We start from the raw sequence: 18,445 nt of genomic DNA, 5'->3' as shown, positions 1-18,445 counted from the left end.
TTTGCATAACCCATGGACACAGACAATAGTGCTGTGAATATCTGGGGGGTGAGGCGGGAAGGGGGAAGTCAGTGAGGGGAATAAAGGGGACATCTGTAACACTTTCAATAATAAAGATAAATTTACAAAATAAATGTGTAATATAAAGATTTACTGATCATTTCAGTCAACTCATAACAAACGGACTTTTACCTATAAATGTTTGACTTTAATAACATCAGAGTAAGTAATGTCCACTATTTAGAAACCCCTAAAACGGTCTCTAGTCACAAACGAAAGAAATTAGATTCAAAATCCCCATGCTCTCTTGATTGTTTCTGTAACAAGTGGTCAAACCCAGTTAACAGATCCTAATGCCTCGTGAAATAGATTACCATGAGTGAGTGCCCTTTTGCAAGAGAGCCTGTGAAAGGTAGGCTGCACACTCCACACACCTCCCTCACCAACTTCCTGGGAGTTAGAAAAAGAGAATTTGTACAAAGGGTTGACCTGAAGGTGAGTAACAGTTCTTTTGCTTCTGGAACTCTGGTGTGTGGCTATCTTTGTCTACTCAAAAAGCACATTCACTTTCTAAAGTCCTCCTCAGACTCATCAGAAGCAAGGCTTGCTCAACAGCTCAAGGATGAATACAAAGAAAGCAAAAGTGCAATGATATTGCAGAGATTTTGATAATGGATCTATCCATGAGAGAACAAGGTTTTTAGATATTTCAGAATGTTAATATGAACAATAGCAATATATAGAAACAGTTGTGAAATTGCAAGTGAAAACAATCAGGCAGCCATTACAACAGCTTTTCTAATAATGAAAAGGAATTTCTAGGCAAATGTGTTGTCTAAATTCTGAAAGAATAAGAAAGAGACATGCAGCACATGTGTGTACAAATGGCACCCCCCGGGCCTGAGGGATTTATGGTACTCTGCAAGAGCCAGGGAGTTTTTTTTGTTTTGTTTTTTAAATATATTTTATTGATTTCTTACAGAGAGGAAGGGAGAGAAATAGAGAGTCAGAAACATCGATGAGAGAGAAACATCAACCAACTGCCTCCTGCACACCCCCTACTGGGGATGTGCCTGCAACCAAGGTACATGCCCTTGCCCGGAATCGAACCTGGGACCTTTCAGTCTGCAGGCCGACGCTCTATCCACTGAGCCAAACCAGTCAGGGCAAGAGGCCAGGGAGTTTTAAAACTGATATAACACAGTGCTTCCTCATTCCTGCAGTAGCAATGTTGCAGCCTTCAATCAGCCACATTAGGCTAATAGACAACAGAATCCTCTCCAGGAAAGGAAAGATCCAGGACCCACAGAGGCTGTTACCTTGACTCTCTGTTAGTCATACGTTGGACCACCTTGACTTTCCTCTGCATGGAGGATAAAGGATGCATTTCACTCCTTGGATGTATAAGCCATAACTTGCGAATTTAACCCAAAAGTACATTTAAAATACACCTGACAATAGAGAACATAATCTTTTCTTTGCAGTGATTGATCTAATGAGGCCCAGGAATTTGACAGGCCCCGTGGCAGCACGAATGGGTCTTTGGCTATGGTCTTTATATTACTAAAGTAAAACAATTTTAACATTTGCACGAGGTCCAGTCTCACAAAGGTTTAATAATTCAGGCCAGCCATGGTTGAAAGATTTGAGTAACATAAGATGCTTGTGCAAAAACTGAGCTAGTCATTAGTAGTTGTACATAGGACAATGGTGTGATCAGTGGCACAATATTATAGAAGCTCAATTGTAACTGCTTTGTGGGTTGGCGTGCTCTTAGTTGAGTGACAGATTTACAAGACACATGGTCCCCAGATGAATTGGATGCTGTGATTCAATTTTTAAACTAAAAAATGGCTTTGACTATATCAATTCATCTTAACCTGTCAAGGTTTTCCGAGAGAATGCTTTCATTTGATAAAAGATATGACAATCCTTTGTACATCAAAAGGAATAATTCTGATGTGCAAATGGCCCTGTGAAACAAGTTCCAAAATAACGATCATATTTTTAACTTGACCTTCCTAAAACATGTGTTTTTATCTCTATACATTATTGGATTTGGTAAGATACTATTTTTTTTGTAAGATACTATTTTTAACAGTAGCTATAATTGTATTTTAAATGTATTCAATAGTGATGACAAGATAAAATCAGTTTCTCAGAAATATCTCACAATTTATCCCATTCTTAACATGTAGTAATGTGATCATTGATGTTTCATTGTTAGATCCTAGTGTCACAGGACAGAAAATATAAAACGCTTTCCAATAATCTACCAACTAGAACACAGGTGCCCATCACTTGATGAAGGAGTGCTGGGCAAAACAGGCAGATGCATTTGAAGACCAAAACTAAAGATTTGAAGAAGAAAAAAGTAAACTATTCACAGCCACCCATTCTACAAACGCAGATGTTGACTTAGACACAGATTGTGATCTCCTTTGACACCGGGCCACAGTGTTTTATGCAATATTGATCTTGGAGGCTTTTCAAAAAGTGCTAGTTTACCCAACAGCTGGCCTACCAGATCATGCCTTGGTTGAAGATCAGAGCGAGGACGTTGCCACTGATGTCAAATTCAGTATATGAAGGCTAGAAGAGACACAGACATTCATTGGATTAGTATCTCATGGGGTGGATATTGAAAGGCAAGTGGTTTATACTTCTACATAGGTATGGCTAAGCTCTCAACTATTTTCTTACAGCAACAATAGCGGGATGATCAATATGACAAATAATTAGCAATAAGTTAAGTAATAAAGCACCCTTTTAACATTGTAAAACTCATTTTAAAATGCTGTCATTCAGTGCTGTGAAAGCGTGGTGAGAGAGGCTTTCATACACCGCTGGGGAGAGTAAATATTGGAGCAGCCTTTTAGAAAAACAATTTGAGGATACATATTTAAAACTTTAAACACCTCACTCTTGTTAAGTCTACTTCTCGGGATTTGTCTTAAAGCTATCTTAAGTGTTGAAAAATGTAAACAAGCAGAGATGAAGCCATCTAAATGTCTGATATTGGTTCAGTAACTAAAGTTTATCTATAAGATAACATATATCACAGCTAATTACATCATGTTGGAAGAGTATTTGCATACACAAGAGAAAACTATATTTTAACATTAAATGAAAAATATACAAAATTATACATTCATTATTTTATGAACTCTTTATGAAACTATGTGTAAAGAGAAGACTTGGAAGTATTCAACAAAATTAATAGTTATTTCATGTGGGGATGGGTTATAGCTTTTATTTTCTTCAAGTTTTGTATCTTGTAAAATATTTTTCAATAAAAATATGTGAATTTCTTTTACAATAAAATAATTATAAAGAAACACAACAAAAGTTAAAGAAGTTATTGAACTGGATGTCCAGTGTTTGTCTCTGGGATGATACCATCCTGCATAGGGCAGCAGGACCAGGCAGTTCTTTGTGCAGAGGTGCCACTGATAGGAACTGAGGTAGGTATCTTCCTAGGGTGGCCCATCCAAAGGCTTCCTGGTGACATATTAGGCATTCTATAAGGAAAGCTTCTACCAATGGGATTAATGCTAATTAGCAAAGGTAATAAAGTTTGCTTCTATTTAATTTTTAAAAATACATATTTATTGATTTCAGAAAGTAAGGGAGAGAGAGATAGAAATATCAATATATGCCCCCACATTGGGTATCAAGCCCACAACCCAGGCATGTGCCCTGACCGTGAATCAAACTGTGACCTCCTGATTCATAGGTTGATGCTCAACCACTGAGCCATGACAGCAGGACTACCTCTATTTAATTTAAAATACAGAATAGTCAGGAAGGAGACTGAGGAATGGGTTACAAGAGCAAAAGAGAACAGCAAAAAGTTAGGAAGTGAAATGGCCAAGAGATCATGAGTGTGGTAGGTCCCTATCACCGCCCCAGATGTTGACATCTGCACATGTAACTTCAGGCCATTTATATCCTTTTAATAACTCCCTCCCCAATACACACACACAAACATACACACATGACCTGAAAGTGTCTCTGTTATTCCCAAACCCAAGAACCCAAACATATATTTGTAAGAAGGTAGATTTGCTAAAGAATTCTTGAATTCTTTGCTAAATGCTTTGCTAAAGACTTCTTGAATCTAGGTCAACTTTATCACATTCCCAAAGGCAGTGGTACTCTCCTAGTCAACTGAAAGATACAAGCAATGTGCCTTGTTAATAGATTCAGGGGATAAACAGCAAATGGCATAACAAGAATGATTAGATAACAAGGTAAAATGATACAGAATGAAACAATAGATAGCCCTATTATACCAGGCAGAACAAAGATGACCTGGATGATTTCAGCACAAATTCACTCAAGATATTGCAAAATTATATGCAGAGTGTTTGTTAATTATCTAGATCTATAACATTTATAAGGTGCTACAAAAGAGACTTTGTTGACAATCTTTGGTATAAAATCAACAATGAAAAAAAAACGTGGCCCTCATGGAGAAAAAAAATGCTTCCAATCATGAGAAACATCAATTCTGAGTATTTCTCCTTCCCTCGGAGAACTTTGCTCGGGATCATACATTCTCCTCTCCTGGAGCCCTGAGAGATCACATAACACATTTGACAAATGCTCAGCTGGGTGGCCTATGACATCTGTGGACTTAGTGCAGCTCTGTTCTGTGTCGGCTCCAAAATCAAACCTTCAAAGTTGGCCTCTTAGAATAGTGTCATGATTTAGCCCAATAAACCACAGACAGTGAAAAAATGCAACCTTTCAGAACTGCATTCCCTTTAGTCTCACAAGCACTCAAACCGCTTAAAGGTCATTTGAGATAAGGTATTTTTGTTACCAGGTGACTAGAAAAACTCAAAGGACACAGAGAGTACCTGTATGCAGCAAGGACAGCTGGAGGAATAGAAGCTTTGATGCACAAATTGACAAAGGGTATAGAGCAGTCCTACCAACCCAGGTGGCTTGGTGATACAGATACTTGACAGGCATGCAGACCTGAGAGTAAGACTCTGCCCAACCATTTCCTAGTTGGGTGAACTGAACTGGTCACTAATCTCTCCTGGCTTCGGTTTTCTCATAGATAAATTTATGAAACAAATTAGATTAGGGGTTGGCACACTATGGTCCATGAGCCATATCTGGAGGATGGGGGAAGAGGCTTAAAATTTGAAGCTCCTAATCATGGCTTGGACTTTCCGATGACCAGACCACATCCTGAAGCTTTCCAAGTCCACCAAGACTTAGTTCATGAGAACAAAAAATGTTCCTATCACCCAAGAAATTTCAAGGAATTTAGGAGCTCTGTGTCAGGTACCGGGGTCAAAGATATTCCTAGCACTTTTATTGTTTATGAAATTACAAATATATTAGGAGTTATGTGCCAGGAGCTTGGAATGAAGACCAAAATAAACATTTCTCATTATATCACACCTGCAGAAGCAAAAACACTACCCAGCCATTTCTAGAGAAAGTTTGCTAACTTCTAAACTAAATAATTTCTAAAATCCCTATCTAATTTAAAATATGTAATCGGTTGAACATTAGACCCAATTATTAAAGAATTGCTTTCCTGTAAATACCTTAGAAATTAATTTCATTCTGTAGACATTAAGCTCAGAAACTTCCACTCTAAAGATAAAACAAATGCGAGAAGGCAACCCTACACGTATAGACACACACACACACACACACACACACACACACACACACACATACACAGACATAAAATTCAATGCTCATTCTTTTACAGGTGGATTTTTTAAACATATAAGATTATATTAGAGTTTAAATTTTAAATCAATATTTTAATAACGTCAGTGTAAATCAATTTGCAATGTGTTTAATTGCCTCTAAAATCTAAAAAGTTTAAAGGTAAATGAAGCTTGAGGAATAAAAAGGTTTTCTTGAAATCTGAGTTAATGAATGTTTCAAATGGGATACGAATAATAAACTCACTAATAAGATTTTGAAGGGTCAGCAACCAAGGAGCCCATTTAGTTTTGGGCTAAGGTCCATAATAGTCAAGGGATTAACAATTACCTTGTTTTATATTGGGATCTTTGTTTGTGATGGGCTAGTCAGTCATCTACACAGAGGGAAGACATATGGTGCTCATTGGACTAAAGAGCCTGGGAAAACCCACTCTCTCTGCAAGTTTAGCTACCTGGGGCAGATCAATCCACCTCTGAATATTGTGAAGTGTAATTCAGGATCTCAGATAGAATTCTGTTATTGCTATGACCTGCCTGACTTTCTTCTCTCAAATCTCAATTCCCATGGTTGGAACCACTCCTTTTAGAACTGCAGGCTGGCCTGCCTGTGTCTCTAAGGCAATGCTTTTCAAGTGTGGTCCCCAGACCAGCAAGCAGCTTTACCTGGGAACTTGAGAGTAAATTCTCAGGCCCAACCCAGATCTCCTGAATCAGAAATCCTATCCTGCCTTTACGGGATTCTAATGTACCCTCATAGGTGAGAACCACTGACTGAGGACAAATCCTAGCCTCATCTACTAGGACAACTCAACGCCTTGAGGTTAGCACTTCAATCCTAGTTGCCTGTAGACAGATACTGTCCAATATTCAAGTGGAACTTCAAATCCAGCCTGTGCTGTCCCTTTTCCCATGTTCTCATCCCTTCATGGGATACCCATGACTTCTTACTGATTCTTTTCATGCCATCTTCCTGGATGGCTAAATAATATCTCTTATCAGCTAGAGAACATCAGTTTATCATCTAATTCTATATCCAAACCTCTTCTGCTAACTTTATTCTACTGCAAGTGACCTGTCTAAGCCTGGGAGTACCTTAAATTGCAAATGCCATGAATTAGTCATCACGTGGCAGATTCCCTTAAATGTCTAAGGTTATGAATTACAGTCAAAACCAACATGATGGAAATCTAGTTGATGGCTTTGAAGTTGATCAGACATGGGTTCTAGAGCATACCTATTAGTTCCACCCCTGATCAGCTTAATGTATAATGAAGGTATATTCATATACAGAATATCACACAACTATTTAAAAACTATGTCATAAAAGAAGAGTTAACAGCATAGGAAAATGGTCACTGTTAGGTGAAAAAAGCAGGCAACTAGTCATTAAATATATGTTTTAATAAAAATGTATTTTATACATTTGAATAATATATAAAATACATTTATATATATATATATACATTTTAAATATGTTTATAAAAATCTATAATGAATCTACAGTATTCCTTTATTTACTTAAAAATAAATGTTAATACTATGTGATTCAAATAATCCAAATAAGCAATGCCATAGTGGTGAGATTACCTGTGATTTTTATTTTCATATTTAACTCACAGTGGATTTTACAGATTTTCTGTTCTCTGCCTGCACTGCCCATGTTTTCCAGCTGCTGGACAAGGTATAATGTCCCTCACTGAGAATGCTTCCTTCCATCTCAAGCCTTTGAAATTCTGATCATCCTTTAAGACTTGGCTCAAATGCCTCCTCCTCTGCAATGTCTGCATTTCTATTGACCTCTCCCCTTCCCCTCTGGAAGTCCAATCACAGTAGGTTTCTCCCGTGGCATTTGCATTTTCTGCTAGGTACTGACAATGGAAGCTTGCAAGATTAAAGAGTAGTAAAGAATGTAAGAAACTGGTGAGTGAATAAAACTGAAGAGGGCAGTGGTTTTTCAGCTCCAGCCAATTTCTCTGGAGTGGGAATATGAGTCTAAAGTTTCCAGTCCTTCCACTACATTAGCACAGCAATAAATTCATATTTTTAAAATGTAAATCTTCCAGTTCTAACATGTTAGCTCATTAAAAACAAACAAATCACTCTGTGAACCAAAGGAAAAAACCATCTGTAAGTTGAATCTATCTTGCAAACCCAAGTGTGCGACCTCTCCTAAGACTTACATCTTTTCTATTTCTGTATCCCTCTATCACCCAGCACCAGAGTTTGCCCATAATGTTTCGCGCTTAGTAGGCGTTCAATTTGTGTAAGCTGTTCACTTGGTGGATCAATGATCATCAAATCCATATCAGAGATCCATCATCCAACTTCAATGCTTTAAAAATTGTTTTAATGTTGAGCTTCTCTCCGAAGCACTTTCCAAAGGTAACATGGAAGAAAATTCTTTCTCTATGACCTAAGACAGAAACTTGTTGTTTTTTTCTGTACTTTGTACTAATTCAAGAGCACTGTCAGCACTCAATGGATAATAAATCAATCATTTAATTACAGCATTTATGCATCCAGGTCATGTTGTATTGACTTCATATTTAAAGCAAAATTTTCTAGCACTTAAGAAGAAAGTGCTAAAAAGCAAGCATAAGCTAAGCAATAGTCTAACAAAAAAAGGGCGATTTTTATGTCTGCATCAGAAGAGCTGAATCAGGCAAGGAAAACAGAAATGAAACCAAGCCAGCGGAATACCTCATAGCAGGGAATGGGAAAGCAATGCAACAGCATCCTGGATCTATAGCATTACCTCACTATCGTTCGCCAAAGAGCATTACCTAACTGCTTTTGGCTCGTCTGAGAGCCACTTTCAGTGAGAGTGATAGAGATGACCTAAGAGAAGGTCATGATTTCAAAGTCAGATAGCCAGGCAGAGAAGCTAGCCTGGAGTCTTAAAGTCAGTTCTGAATGTAGGACTTGTCCTGAGACCCGGGGCATGAGACAGAAGGGAGATCCGCAGTAAAGGATATCACTTCACTAGTGAGAAGAGAAACATCATGGGCTCAAAAACATTAAGCCAGAGCTCACTCCATGCCTGGAAGCAAACAGAAATCTGTCAATAGATGCATGGTGTTGCCTTGATGATGTTAGAATGAGGAGGTTCAACACTGAACCAGCCAGCCAACACCTAATGCTTGCCATGTGACAGGCATACTAGTAGTTCTAAGCATAGAGGTCAAGGCCTCTGTGTCATAGAGCTTTCATTCTAACAGAGGGAGACACATCATAAGCACTTTTAAAAAGGGAAATGTCACGTGGTTATACATCACATGAAGAAAATAAAACAGTGTGCTGAGAGTGTCTGGTAGGCTATATTACAATGGACGGCCAGAGAAGAGCTCTAAGGAGGTGACATAATCTGAGTCTTTAATGACAAAAAAGAATGAGCCATGCCAAATTCTGGGAATGCGCATCCCTGGAGGGAGGAACAGCTAGTGACAATGAAAGGACCATCTTGTATTGGAGCATAAGAAAGAATCCCAACCTTTGTGGACTTGACAATGAAAGAGCAAAAGTAGTAAGAGGTGAGCTCAGAGGAAAAGAAAAGAAACAGATCATATAAGGAATTAAAGGGCCTAGACAGGGATTTGGGATTCCTTCTAACTAAGCTACTGGAGGATTTTAAGCAAATGAGTACAACCAACCCCCAGGTCATATTTCCCAAGATGACTGTTTCATTTGCAAAAGAGGGATGGTGGGCCGCTGGAGTGTCTTAGACCACAGAGTAGTGATAAGTGCTTGCTGCCACCTTCGAACTTTGTATGGTGATCCGGGGTTGAGCGTAGACAGTGAGCTGGTGATGAAGTCAAACCGGACTTCCATGCTGTTGTCATGGGAAAGAAAGTCAGCTTGCTGGAATCCAGCTCCACCACTTGCCAGAGCCCTGTCAGCACCCTGGGCCTTCCTCGAAACCTCCTCAAAAGCCCCCTGCTTGTCTCTGCTGAGCTCTTGTTAGATTGTGAGCTTTATGAAGTAAGCACGATAGTCAATAAATCCTTCTATTTCCCAATGTACTGCACAGGGACTAGCCAGGATCCGTGTCTAGGAGTTTATTTAGTAGCATTCCGAGGCATTAATAGAATAAGAGGTTGACACTACCCATCCTGCCCTGTTTCTGGAAATGCCAGCAAGCTTCGTGGGGAGGGAGCTAACTCTGGGTCCAAGACTTACTGAGTTCACCATCCATTGCTTCAGCCATCCTGTGCTAATTGATGAGAATATTGTGAGTCATGATATTCAAGTCTGACCCCCCTCTGAATTAAAACCATACTCAATGGACTTCATTTATAGTAGTTGCCTCCTTACCCACAGTTTCGCTTCCCACAGTTTCAGATATCCATGGTCAACTGTTGTTCAAAAATACTAAATGGAAAATTCCAGAAATGAACAATTTGTATGTTTTAAGTCGCCCGCTGTTCTAAGTGGTGCGATGAAACCTCGCATCCCCCTGCTCCAGCCTGCTTGGGATGTGAGTCATCACTTTGTCCAGGGCATCCATATGCAGATGCCCCCTGCCTGTTAGTCACTTAGTAGCCATCTCAGTCATCACATCAATTGTCCTGGCATTGCAGAGCTTGTGTTTAAATAACGTTTTTACTTAATAATGGCTCCAAAACACAAGATTAGTGATGCTGGCAAGTAAGATATGCCAAAAGGAAGCCATAAAGTGCTTCCTTTAAGTAAAAAGGCATGTCTATGTAGGGAAAAATAGTGTATATAGGTTCGGTACTATCTGTGGTTTCAGGCATCCACTGGAGGTCTTGGAATGTATTCTCTGCAAATAAGGGGGAACTACTGTATTGACATCTAAAAAGTAGATTCCCCCTGACTGGTTTGGCTCAGTGGATAGAGCATCGACCTGCGGACTGAAGGATCCCAGGTTCAATTCCAGTGAAGGGCACATGCCCGGGGCTACTGGCTCGATCCCCATAGGGATCGTGTAGGAGGCAGCTGATCAATGATTCTCTCTCATCATTGATATTTCTATTTCTCTCTCCCTTTCCCTTCCTCTCTGAAATCAATAAAAATATATTTAAAAAATAAAATAAATAATAAAAAGTAGATCCCACCCTCTAAATCCTGAGATATCTTCTTCTTGCATAGTGTGTGTAAACCATGAGCCACAAAAGAATAATCTGATAAGAGAACATGAGTATCATACTTACATATCCATATTCTAAATCCCAGCACCAGCAGTAATTGCAAAATCTTACAAAACATGCCCGGAGAAAGTCCCCAATAAGGATTGTGACATAAGTGGTCAAAACATCAGAAACAGTCAGCCGCACAAATTCCTGTGGAGATATTATCTGCATTACAATTTGCATTTTTGTCTTTAAATGGTCCTAGTGTTGACAGCGAATTTGTCATGTTTCTAAACAGTATGAGCATGAAAACTGCAATTAATGGTAAAGAAACTAGTTGGGCATGTCTAGCAAATGAAGAATATTTCACTCTTATTTTATTTGTCTAAAAATAATTATTTTCTGTTCCAAAATCACTGTATTAAAAGACTTATTACTGAGAAACTTTTATAAGCATCACACAATATCCCAAAATAGGAAAATATTTGCCATGTGGAAGTATAAAATTTAATCTGGCAAACAGCAATATTTATAAATTTTAAAGACAAACTTGTAAAAAGCACCTGCAGCATAGATGATAGAAGATTCATTTTTCTAACACATGAAAACTTTTACAAATCAGTATGACAATAGATGGGTGATCCAATTAGGAAAAGAATTGGCAAATGTTGCGAACAAGAAATCCTCAGGAGAAAATACACAGTCAATTAAAACACTGGAAAATACTTAAGCCCCACAGTATTATAAATTAAAACAACAATCTGCTTTATTAGAACACCAATAGGTAGTAAACAACTACTTTGCTTGAAAACAATCCTTCTGTTACGTGCAACTGTAAAAGGGGTATAAAAGGAGAACTTCCCTCAATGAACGGATGTGAGGCATGCATGAGATAATGTATATGAAATTCACAGCCAGCACATGGTAAACATTCAATAAATCTTAGCTGTATTTTATTAGTTTAAGCAATAAAAAATTAGGCCACACTTATGGAAGAACTATTGACTCTGCTCTTTTTTAATCCATTAACTGTCATGCACTTCTGTTTGTGATATTACCTGCCCCACCATTGTTTCCCAGCAGGGTCCTCGAGGTACATCTGCAGGGTGCACGTAAAAGGGTGCCCCGGTGCTATTTCCAGTGAGTGTTGCATTGTAGGCCTTGATCAAGTTGGCTTCCCACAAGGTAATATTGACCCTTACTAGCTTTTCCTCTTCAATCTAGAAAGCAAGCAATAGCAACAAAAGTGAACATAACACAGATATCAAATGCATGTCTGGCAGTCTTGAGACTGGGAATGTAACAACATGCTGATGGCAATCCAGACACACGATTTACCTTGTTGTTGATCTCATCCAACAAGGCAAGAATAAATACATACAAGTTGCCCAAAAGAAGAGCAAAAATGCGTATCAGTAGCCATTTTAGAGCAATGAGGGGATGGTAGTCTTCCAATTCAGCAAACAAGTCAAACAATGTTGGACAGAACATCCCCAGGAGGGACATGACCATGTTCATCTACGAGGAGACACAAGGGATAAATTGGGTTAATAGTATTTAGAAATTATTATTGCTTTCCTCCAGACTTTTGCAAAGTTCCAGCTAGATACCTTTGATCTTTTATTAGACTAAAGAAGATTACCTCGTGCATTTTTAAAATTTAATCTTAATAAAAAAACATCAAAGTCAATATCAACTCACAGTCTCAAGATCTGGATGTATATGAGCTTGTATATGTGCCAGTAATAACAGTGTTTCCTGGTATAATGAGGGATGCAATTTACATCACTCACTACCCAAAGAACCCGTATTGTTCTGTATGGTAACTGATTCTGATATGATGATACACACTACACAACATATTTCCAAAGGTAATGGAAAATGATCTGCTTGAAGAATGAGATCCAAATTAGAAATAATAACTTGACAATCATCAGCATATGAGTTAGTTTGATTAGTTAGAATGAATGACTTCCTTGAGATGGGCTCAGGACTAAACATTGAATTCAGGGACATGCAAACTGTTAGGAGCAAAATAAAAAGTGCTTTATCAAAAAAAAAAAAAACCCAAAACAACAACAGAGGACATTCAGGGAAACAAAAGAAGAACATATAGTATGATGTTATTGAAGCCAGTGAAGCCAAGGCAAGACAGTTTCAAAAGGATGACTGGTTCATGATGCCAAAAGCAAGAGGATGGTGAGAGAGAGCGAGGTTGTGGGAGGGGGAGAGAAATAGGGCAAGTAGGAAATGTGTGGTCCTTCTCTCCTGACTGACTGGCATCCTTACGATTATATTATTTGGCTAAATTAAGTCAAAGGAAAAAAATATCCAGAGCAGGTACTACTTTTATGGTGGAGGAAAAGCCTTCCTTAAACTAAAAAAAAAAAAAAAAAAAAAAAAAAAAAAAAAAAAAAAAAAAATTTAAAAAAAGGATTTCTGGTAACGTTTCAGGTAACATTAGCAACTGTCCTTCCTAAATACCTGGCTCAAACTGCCACCATTACACATTTCCTATTTCCCCTTGTGGATTCCATATTTTGATTAGAAGTGCTAAACTATATTTAGAAAATAATTGTCAATATGCTTTTTCCATTTTTATTAAGAACATTATATATGCATGACCAACAGGAGCTAAAAATCAGCATAACATAAAATCAGCATGATATCATTTCAGCCTAAAGTAAAAACTTGGCAGATCTTATACAATCTTATATAAGGTAAATTTAATTCTGTTTTATCAAATTTATAGTTGTGCATAACTTCCCATTATTACCTTTGTTGGCTCCTAGGACTCAGGGATCTCCTAAAATGGGTATTAAACTGGTTCTTACAAAGAGTGACCCTTTTCATGATTAACAATCAACTACCCATCCTTTACTGTGGTTCATTTATACAAAATATAGTCAATATGAACCATAGACTAAAGTGGCATGATAATTGTGCCTATAAATATTATCACAACTATAAGAATGTTGACAGCAAATTTAGTAAAGGCTTTGAAGTTTATTTGTTTTAAGCAAATGAAATATCTCCACCAAATGACTGTTTCACAGGTTTCCATGAAATGTCTGTGTTATTATAGTCTCTTAAATGAATGGCCTTCCATCTCCAATGTTACCATTGCTAAATATAGAATGCTTTTGTTTGTTAGTTTTTGTTGTAACTAATACCATTTTCTGTCCCAACATGTTTAAGGAGATTCTACACTGTGAAGACTTAACCTTTTTGGTCTATGAGGCTCTGCAGAAATTTCAGTGTGGGAAGTCTATACTTCCCACAGACTAAATCTACCCAAACTTTGAAAATGCCTAAATTCTAAATGGTGCCACATTGCATGCTGGAACATTTTATTAAAGAGAATAGGCCTTAGCAACAATATATGATCAATGATTTCCTGATTTTAAATATCAACCTCTGACTTCCCTTCTCTGACCTGCTGAATGGGCAGATATGCTGGGGGAAAAATGACAATCTTATTTAATGCCTGGCAAAGAGTTAACCTTCCTAATTTGAATAGCATTCGGAGGGGGAGGAAGGCAGGCTAGGAGGAGAAAAGGGAGATAGGGAGTTAGGCTGCTAGTGAAAAAGAGCGAGAAGCCCAGACTTGCCCAAAGTGGGGGAGGCAATCTGAATGTGCCCACGAGATAAACACAGGAACCAAGGGTCTATCATCGCTGCTTCAGAGAATTCAGGCAACAAATGGATCTTTCAGTTACAGATGCGGGATCTACAGAGAAATCAGCATAAGTTCATGAAAAGAGTGTGGGGCTTGAAACTAAGAATCCTAGGTTGTAACTCACTTTTCTCCATAGTTCTGTGACCATGAACACATCACCTAATCTCCTGAGAGTCCTCATCCTCTTGTAAACTATACTGGTTGGAACACATGTGTGCTAACATCTCTCCCAACTGTAATGTTCCAGAATGTCCCACAATGAAGACAGCCAGTAGACAGCTTTGCAAATAAGGCTGGGATAGAGTGGGAAATGTGGGACAGGGTTGGCTAACCCACAGGGCAGATGGAGGAAAGAGGTAGAGAGTGGCCTTGTTTAATGTTCTGCCGTAGAAGCATAACCCACAAAATCTCAAATGTCAGGCTCTAAGCACATAAAAAGCATGCAGAGACGAACTTCATTTTTTTCCCACCACCCAAGGGTGTCAGGATCTTGCTGCGCAAATTCCTGGGATCTCTTCACAGCCCAAAAGATGAGGTATCCACTCCCGGCAAGTGTTAGAAACACGAAGAAGTTAGCGAGAAACCTCAGGAATCTGATCAAATGGACGTTTTCTTCTACTTGGGCCGCTCTTTCTTCGATTATAGCTTCCTAAAACCAGGAAAAAGAGAAATATCTGAGCTACACCAGTATCATGAACTCAGGAATTAATTTTTCTAACATCAGAATGTAAAATGTGAAAATAAACTAAATCTGGGATTTCACAAACCAGTGAATATTGCCAGTAAGTGAGAACAAGTGAGAGAAAGGAGGAATTCCTACAAACCATCTCTAGCCACTCTAATAGGATAGTCTTCATTCTAAATTCTCTTCCAGTACAATTTTCTAAAAGCTACAAAATAATACTTCAAAGTCATCTTAAATATTGAGCATTGTTCTGTTATATAAAATATCTGATTCTGATTACTAATGGTCCTCTATTTTAAGCCAATGGCATTATTTTAATACCAAACGTAGAGAAGAGATAGTGCTGTTGTGGGTCATCAGATATTTTCCAGTCATAATCAGAACTCTGTCCAAGTCCCAGTAGGCAGAAATGATGAGTTAATCTTTCTTTAAATTGTCAAGATACTTTGTTAGCTGGAACATATGGGATTGCTCCCATTTTACTCTGACAAATATTGCCGGGAGCCGGTCCATGCTTGCCGTTTCAAGGGACCTGGCATATATGGCATACTGTTCTTAATATGTTTGCTCACCTTCTTGGCACTATGTGTTTTAACCAAGGTCTCTGAGAAAGGTTGTTTTCCCCAGGTAGGGATTTTCCCCTGAAGTTAGGGAGGGAATAAAACCCCTCAACTAAGTGCCAGGCGGGTAATTAATCACTTTAACTACGAACAATCATACTTAAGCTACATAATCTTTACTCCCTGGAATGGAGATAAGAAACGCCCTAACCTTTGGAATAGAGTTTGATAGGATTGGAATCAACTGGTATAAATACAGATGCAACAAGACAACAAGAGACAGAATTCAGAAGACAGAACCTACACGGAGCCTGGAGACAGAAGAACTTCGCTGGAGAGAACATGGCAAAAGATCCTGGACTGAACCTGACTACAGAAATTGGCAAGAGAACCTGACTAGAACCTGGTGACTGAACCTGGCTGGAGAACCTGGACAGAACCTGGCTGGAGAACCTAGCGAGGGAACATGGCCACAGAACCTGGCTGGAGATCCGAAGCAGAACCTCTCCGGAGATCCAGACCAGAACTTGGCTGGAGATCCGGGCTGGAGATCCTGGCTAGGCTGCTGATCAACTGAACACTGTCTCCGTGTCATTCCTTCTTCGCCGACTCCGTCTATGCCTTTGGGAACCCCTGGACCTGCTGGGGTTGGACCCCGGCAAAATATAAAGAAAAGCCCTAGGCAGTTTGGCTCAGTGGATAGAGCGTCAGCCGGCGGACTGAAGAGTCCCAGGTTCTATTCCGGTCAAGGGCATATGCCTGGGTTGCAGACTCGGTCCTAGTAGTGGGCATGCAGAAAACAGCCAATCAATGAGTTTCTCTCATCATTGATGTTTCTATCTCTCTCTCCCTCTCTCTTCCTCTCTGAAATCAATAAAAAATACATATATTAGAAATACAAAGAAAAGACTCTGGAAGGTGGCCATCTTTACCTTGAAGTTCATTGTGATAGAATTGAATTTGTTGTCTGCTGTTTCCGGATTGCCGATCAGGTAGTCCCAGCTGGTGAACACCTTCCAGCTGAAGTTGAAGGTGTTGTCATCACCACCCCCATCGTCACCAATATTTTGGGTCATTCTATAAAAATAGGAAGTTTAATCCAGCAACCAGAATACATAAAAAGGGGGAGAATAAAGAGAATGTTAAAACATCATAAGTATAGGTTAATTGGAGAAGCAATAGCTAAAAGACATATTTTCAAACACTTTTTTTAAATAACCAGAAAATAGAAGTTTATTTTTAAATTTTGTTTTAAGTTTTTACACTGTGCTTTTGTCAGGCTTTCAAGATTAAAAGACTTGATGATTTTAAAAATTAAACAGGTTATATAAAAATACATATTTTTATTTGTTTTCCTAAACTGTTTTCTTAGCTCATATACTTGGCTCTTAACCTTTTGTGGGATAAGGCTCTCTTTAGAAATCTGAAGGAAACCATCGGGTCCCTCCCAGGAAAAGAAAATATGTGTAGGCTCTGACACTGTTCTACACAACTTCAATGGTTCCCACACCCCCTGAAGCCTCGAGATGGACGAAGCCAGGTCAGGTCAGAAAATCACTGCATATATTTCAATTCTCCCTAGAATGTCCTCCAAAAAGTGATTGCACCAAATGCATGACATTTCTCCATTACTCTGCAACTCTTGATCAAAAATCAAGATAGTAGTTGCACATATTCTACTCAGTGGCTTAAAAAATATTTTTTTGGATTGGAAACTTTAAAATCACTTTACTTGAACATTTATTTCAGTAGTTAGAGAACTGTATTATACATATTCCACTTCCTTTTTCCCCTAATCACTAAAAATAGCAAAACTGAAATTTCATATGATACATATTATAAAATGGTCCTATAAGGCTTTGTTTTTTTAAAAATGACAGTGATTATGGAACCCAAAATGAAAGAAGCAATATGATATAAATGTGACATCATAGGTTGACAGGCATCTCTAAGGTCATCTAAATTCCCCCAATGTCCCCAGCCCTTATGAAAGTTTATCTATTTTAAATGGGCTAATGTGTTATGAAAAAATAACCAAATATATTTGGTTCAAATAGATCTTACAGTCAAATGGCTGTAGGTAGGTCACTGGGTATGTCTAATATTATTTTATCATCTGTAAAATAATTAAACTACTACCTACTTTGTAATGTTTAAGGGTTAATAGATAAATATATTCTCTCTTTTCCTAATTTAAAAATATTTATATGCATGTATTGAAGCTGGTTTATGATATATATAGGTTTTTAATATATAGAGGATAGTTTATGTGGACAAAATTTTTAACACTATTTGAGGCTTATATGTGCACATTATTTAGGTATTCAATGCTCTGCGTGTTAGCTTAGTCTATTATGGCCAGTCTCATAAACAGAAAAAGAGGTATATCTAATCTCAATGAACCCTACAACAGGTGAAAGTCTTGGGAATGCCTGTTGGGATAAAACAGACAGCAAGAGCCATCTCAGTAAGGCATGCTTGCCCTGAATGACTCAGTTATTTCCAGTAGTTTGCTGCTCTGGATATGTCAAAATTTTTAGCTCAAAGAACTGTTTTTAATAGGAACAATTAGATATTGAAATTACAGCACCTTTACTTTGTGATACAAAACTTCAAAGAGATGAGGACAACATATGAAGGGGCTAATGGTCTCCATGTTATGCACCTTTACATTATGCTGCACTAATTTGCTTCTAATACATATGTAACTTTTGATTATGAATATTTCT

The 18,445-nt window shown here is 38.3% G+C and overlaps 1 protein-coding gene across 1 annotated transcript in view; it reads right to left on the bottom strand.

The window, feature by feature from the left end:
• TMC1 (transmembrane channel like 1) overlaps positions 1 to 18,445 on the bottom strand; it is a 121,840-nt gene that overhangs the window by 19,844 nt on the left and 83,551 nt on the right. The window contains exons 10-15 of the mRNA XM_059656909.1: positions 16,649 to 16,793; positions 14,926 to 15,120; positions 12,131 to 12,310; positions 11,851 to 12,012; positions 10,874 to 11,002; positions 2,525 to 2,592 (exon numbers count right to left, since the gene is read on the bottom strand). Of these exons, the coding sequence (XP_059512892.1) occupies positions 2,525 to 2,592; positions 10,874 to 11,002; positions 11,851 to 12,012; positions 12,131 to 12,310; positions 14,926 to 15,120; positions 16,649 to 16,793 (879 nt within the window). The remainder of the gene's footprint in view (positions 1 to 2,524; positions 2,593 to 10,873; positions 11,003 to 11,850; positions 12,013 to 12,130; positions 12,311 to 14,925; positions 15,121 to 16,648; positions 16,794 to 18,445) is intronic.

Source organism: Myotis daubentonii, chromosome 11, assembly GCF_963259705.1.
Source record: "Myotis daubentonii chromosome 11, mMyoDau2.1, whole genome shotgun sequence".
NCBI classification, from domain to species: domain Eukaryota; kingdom Metazoa; phylum Chordata; class Mammalia; order Chiroptera; family Vespertilionidae; genus Myotis; species Myotis daubentonii.
The sequence above is the reverse complement of the archived record's forward strand: the minus strand, read 5'-3'. Positions and strand labels throughout refer to the sequence as shown.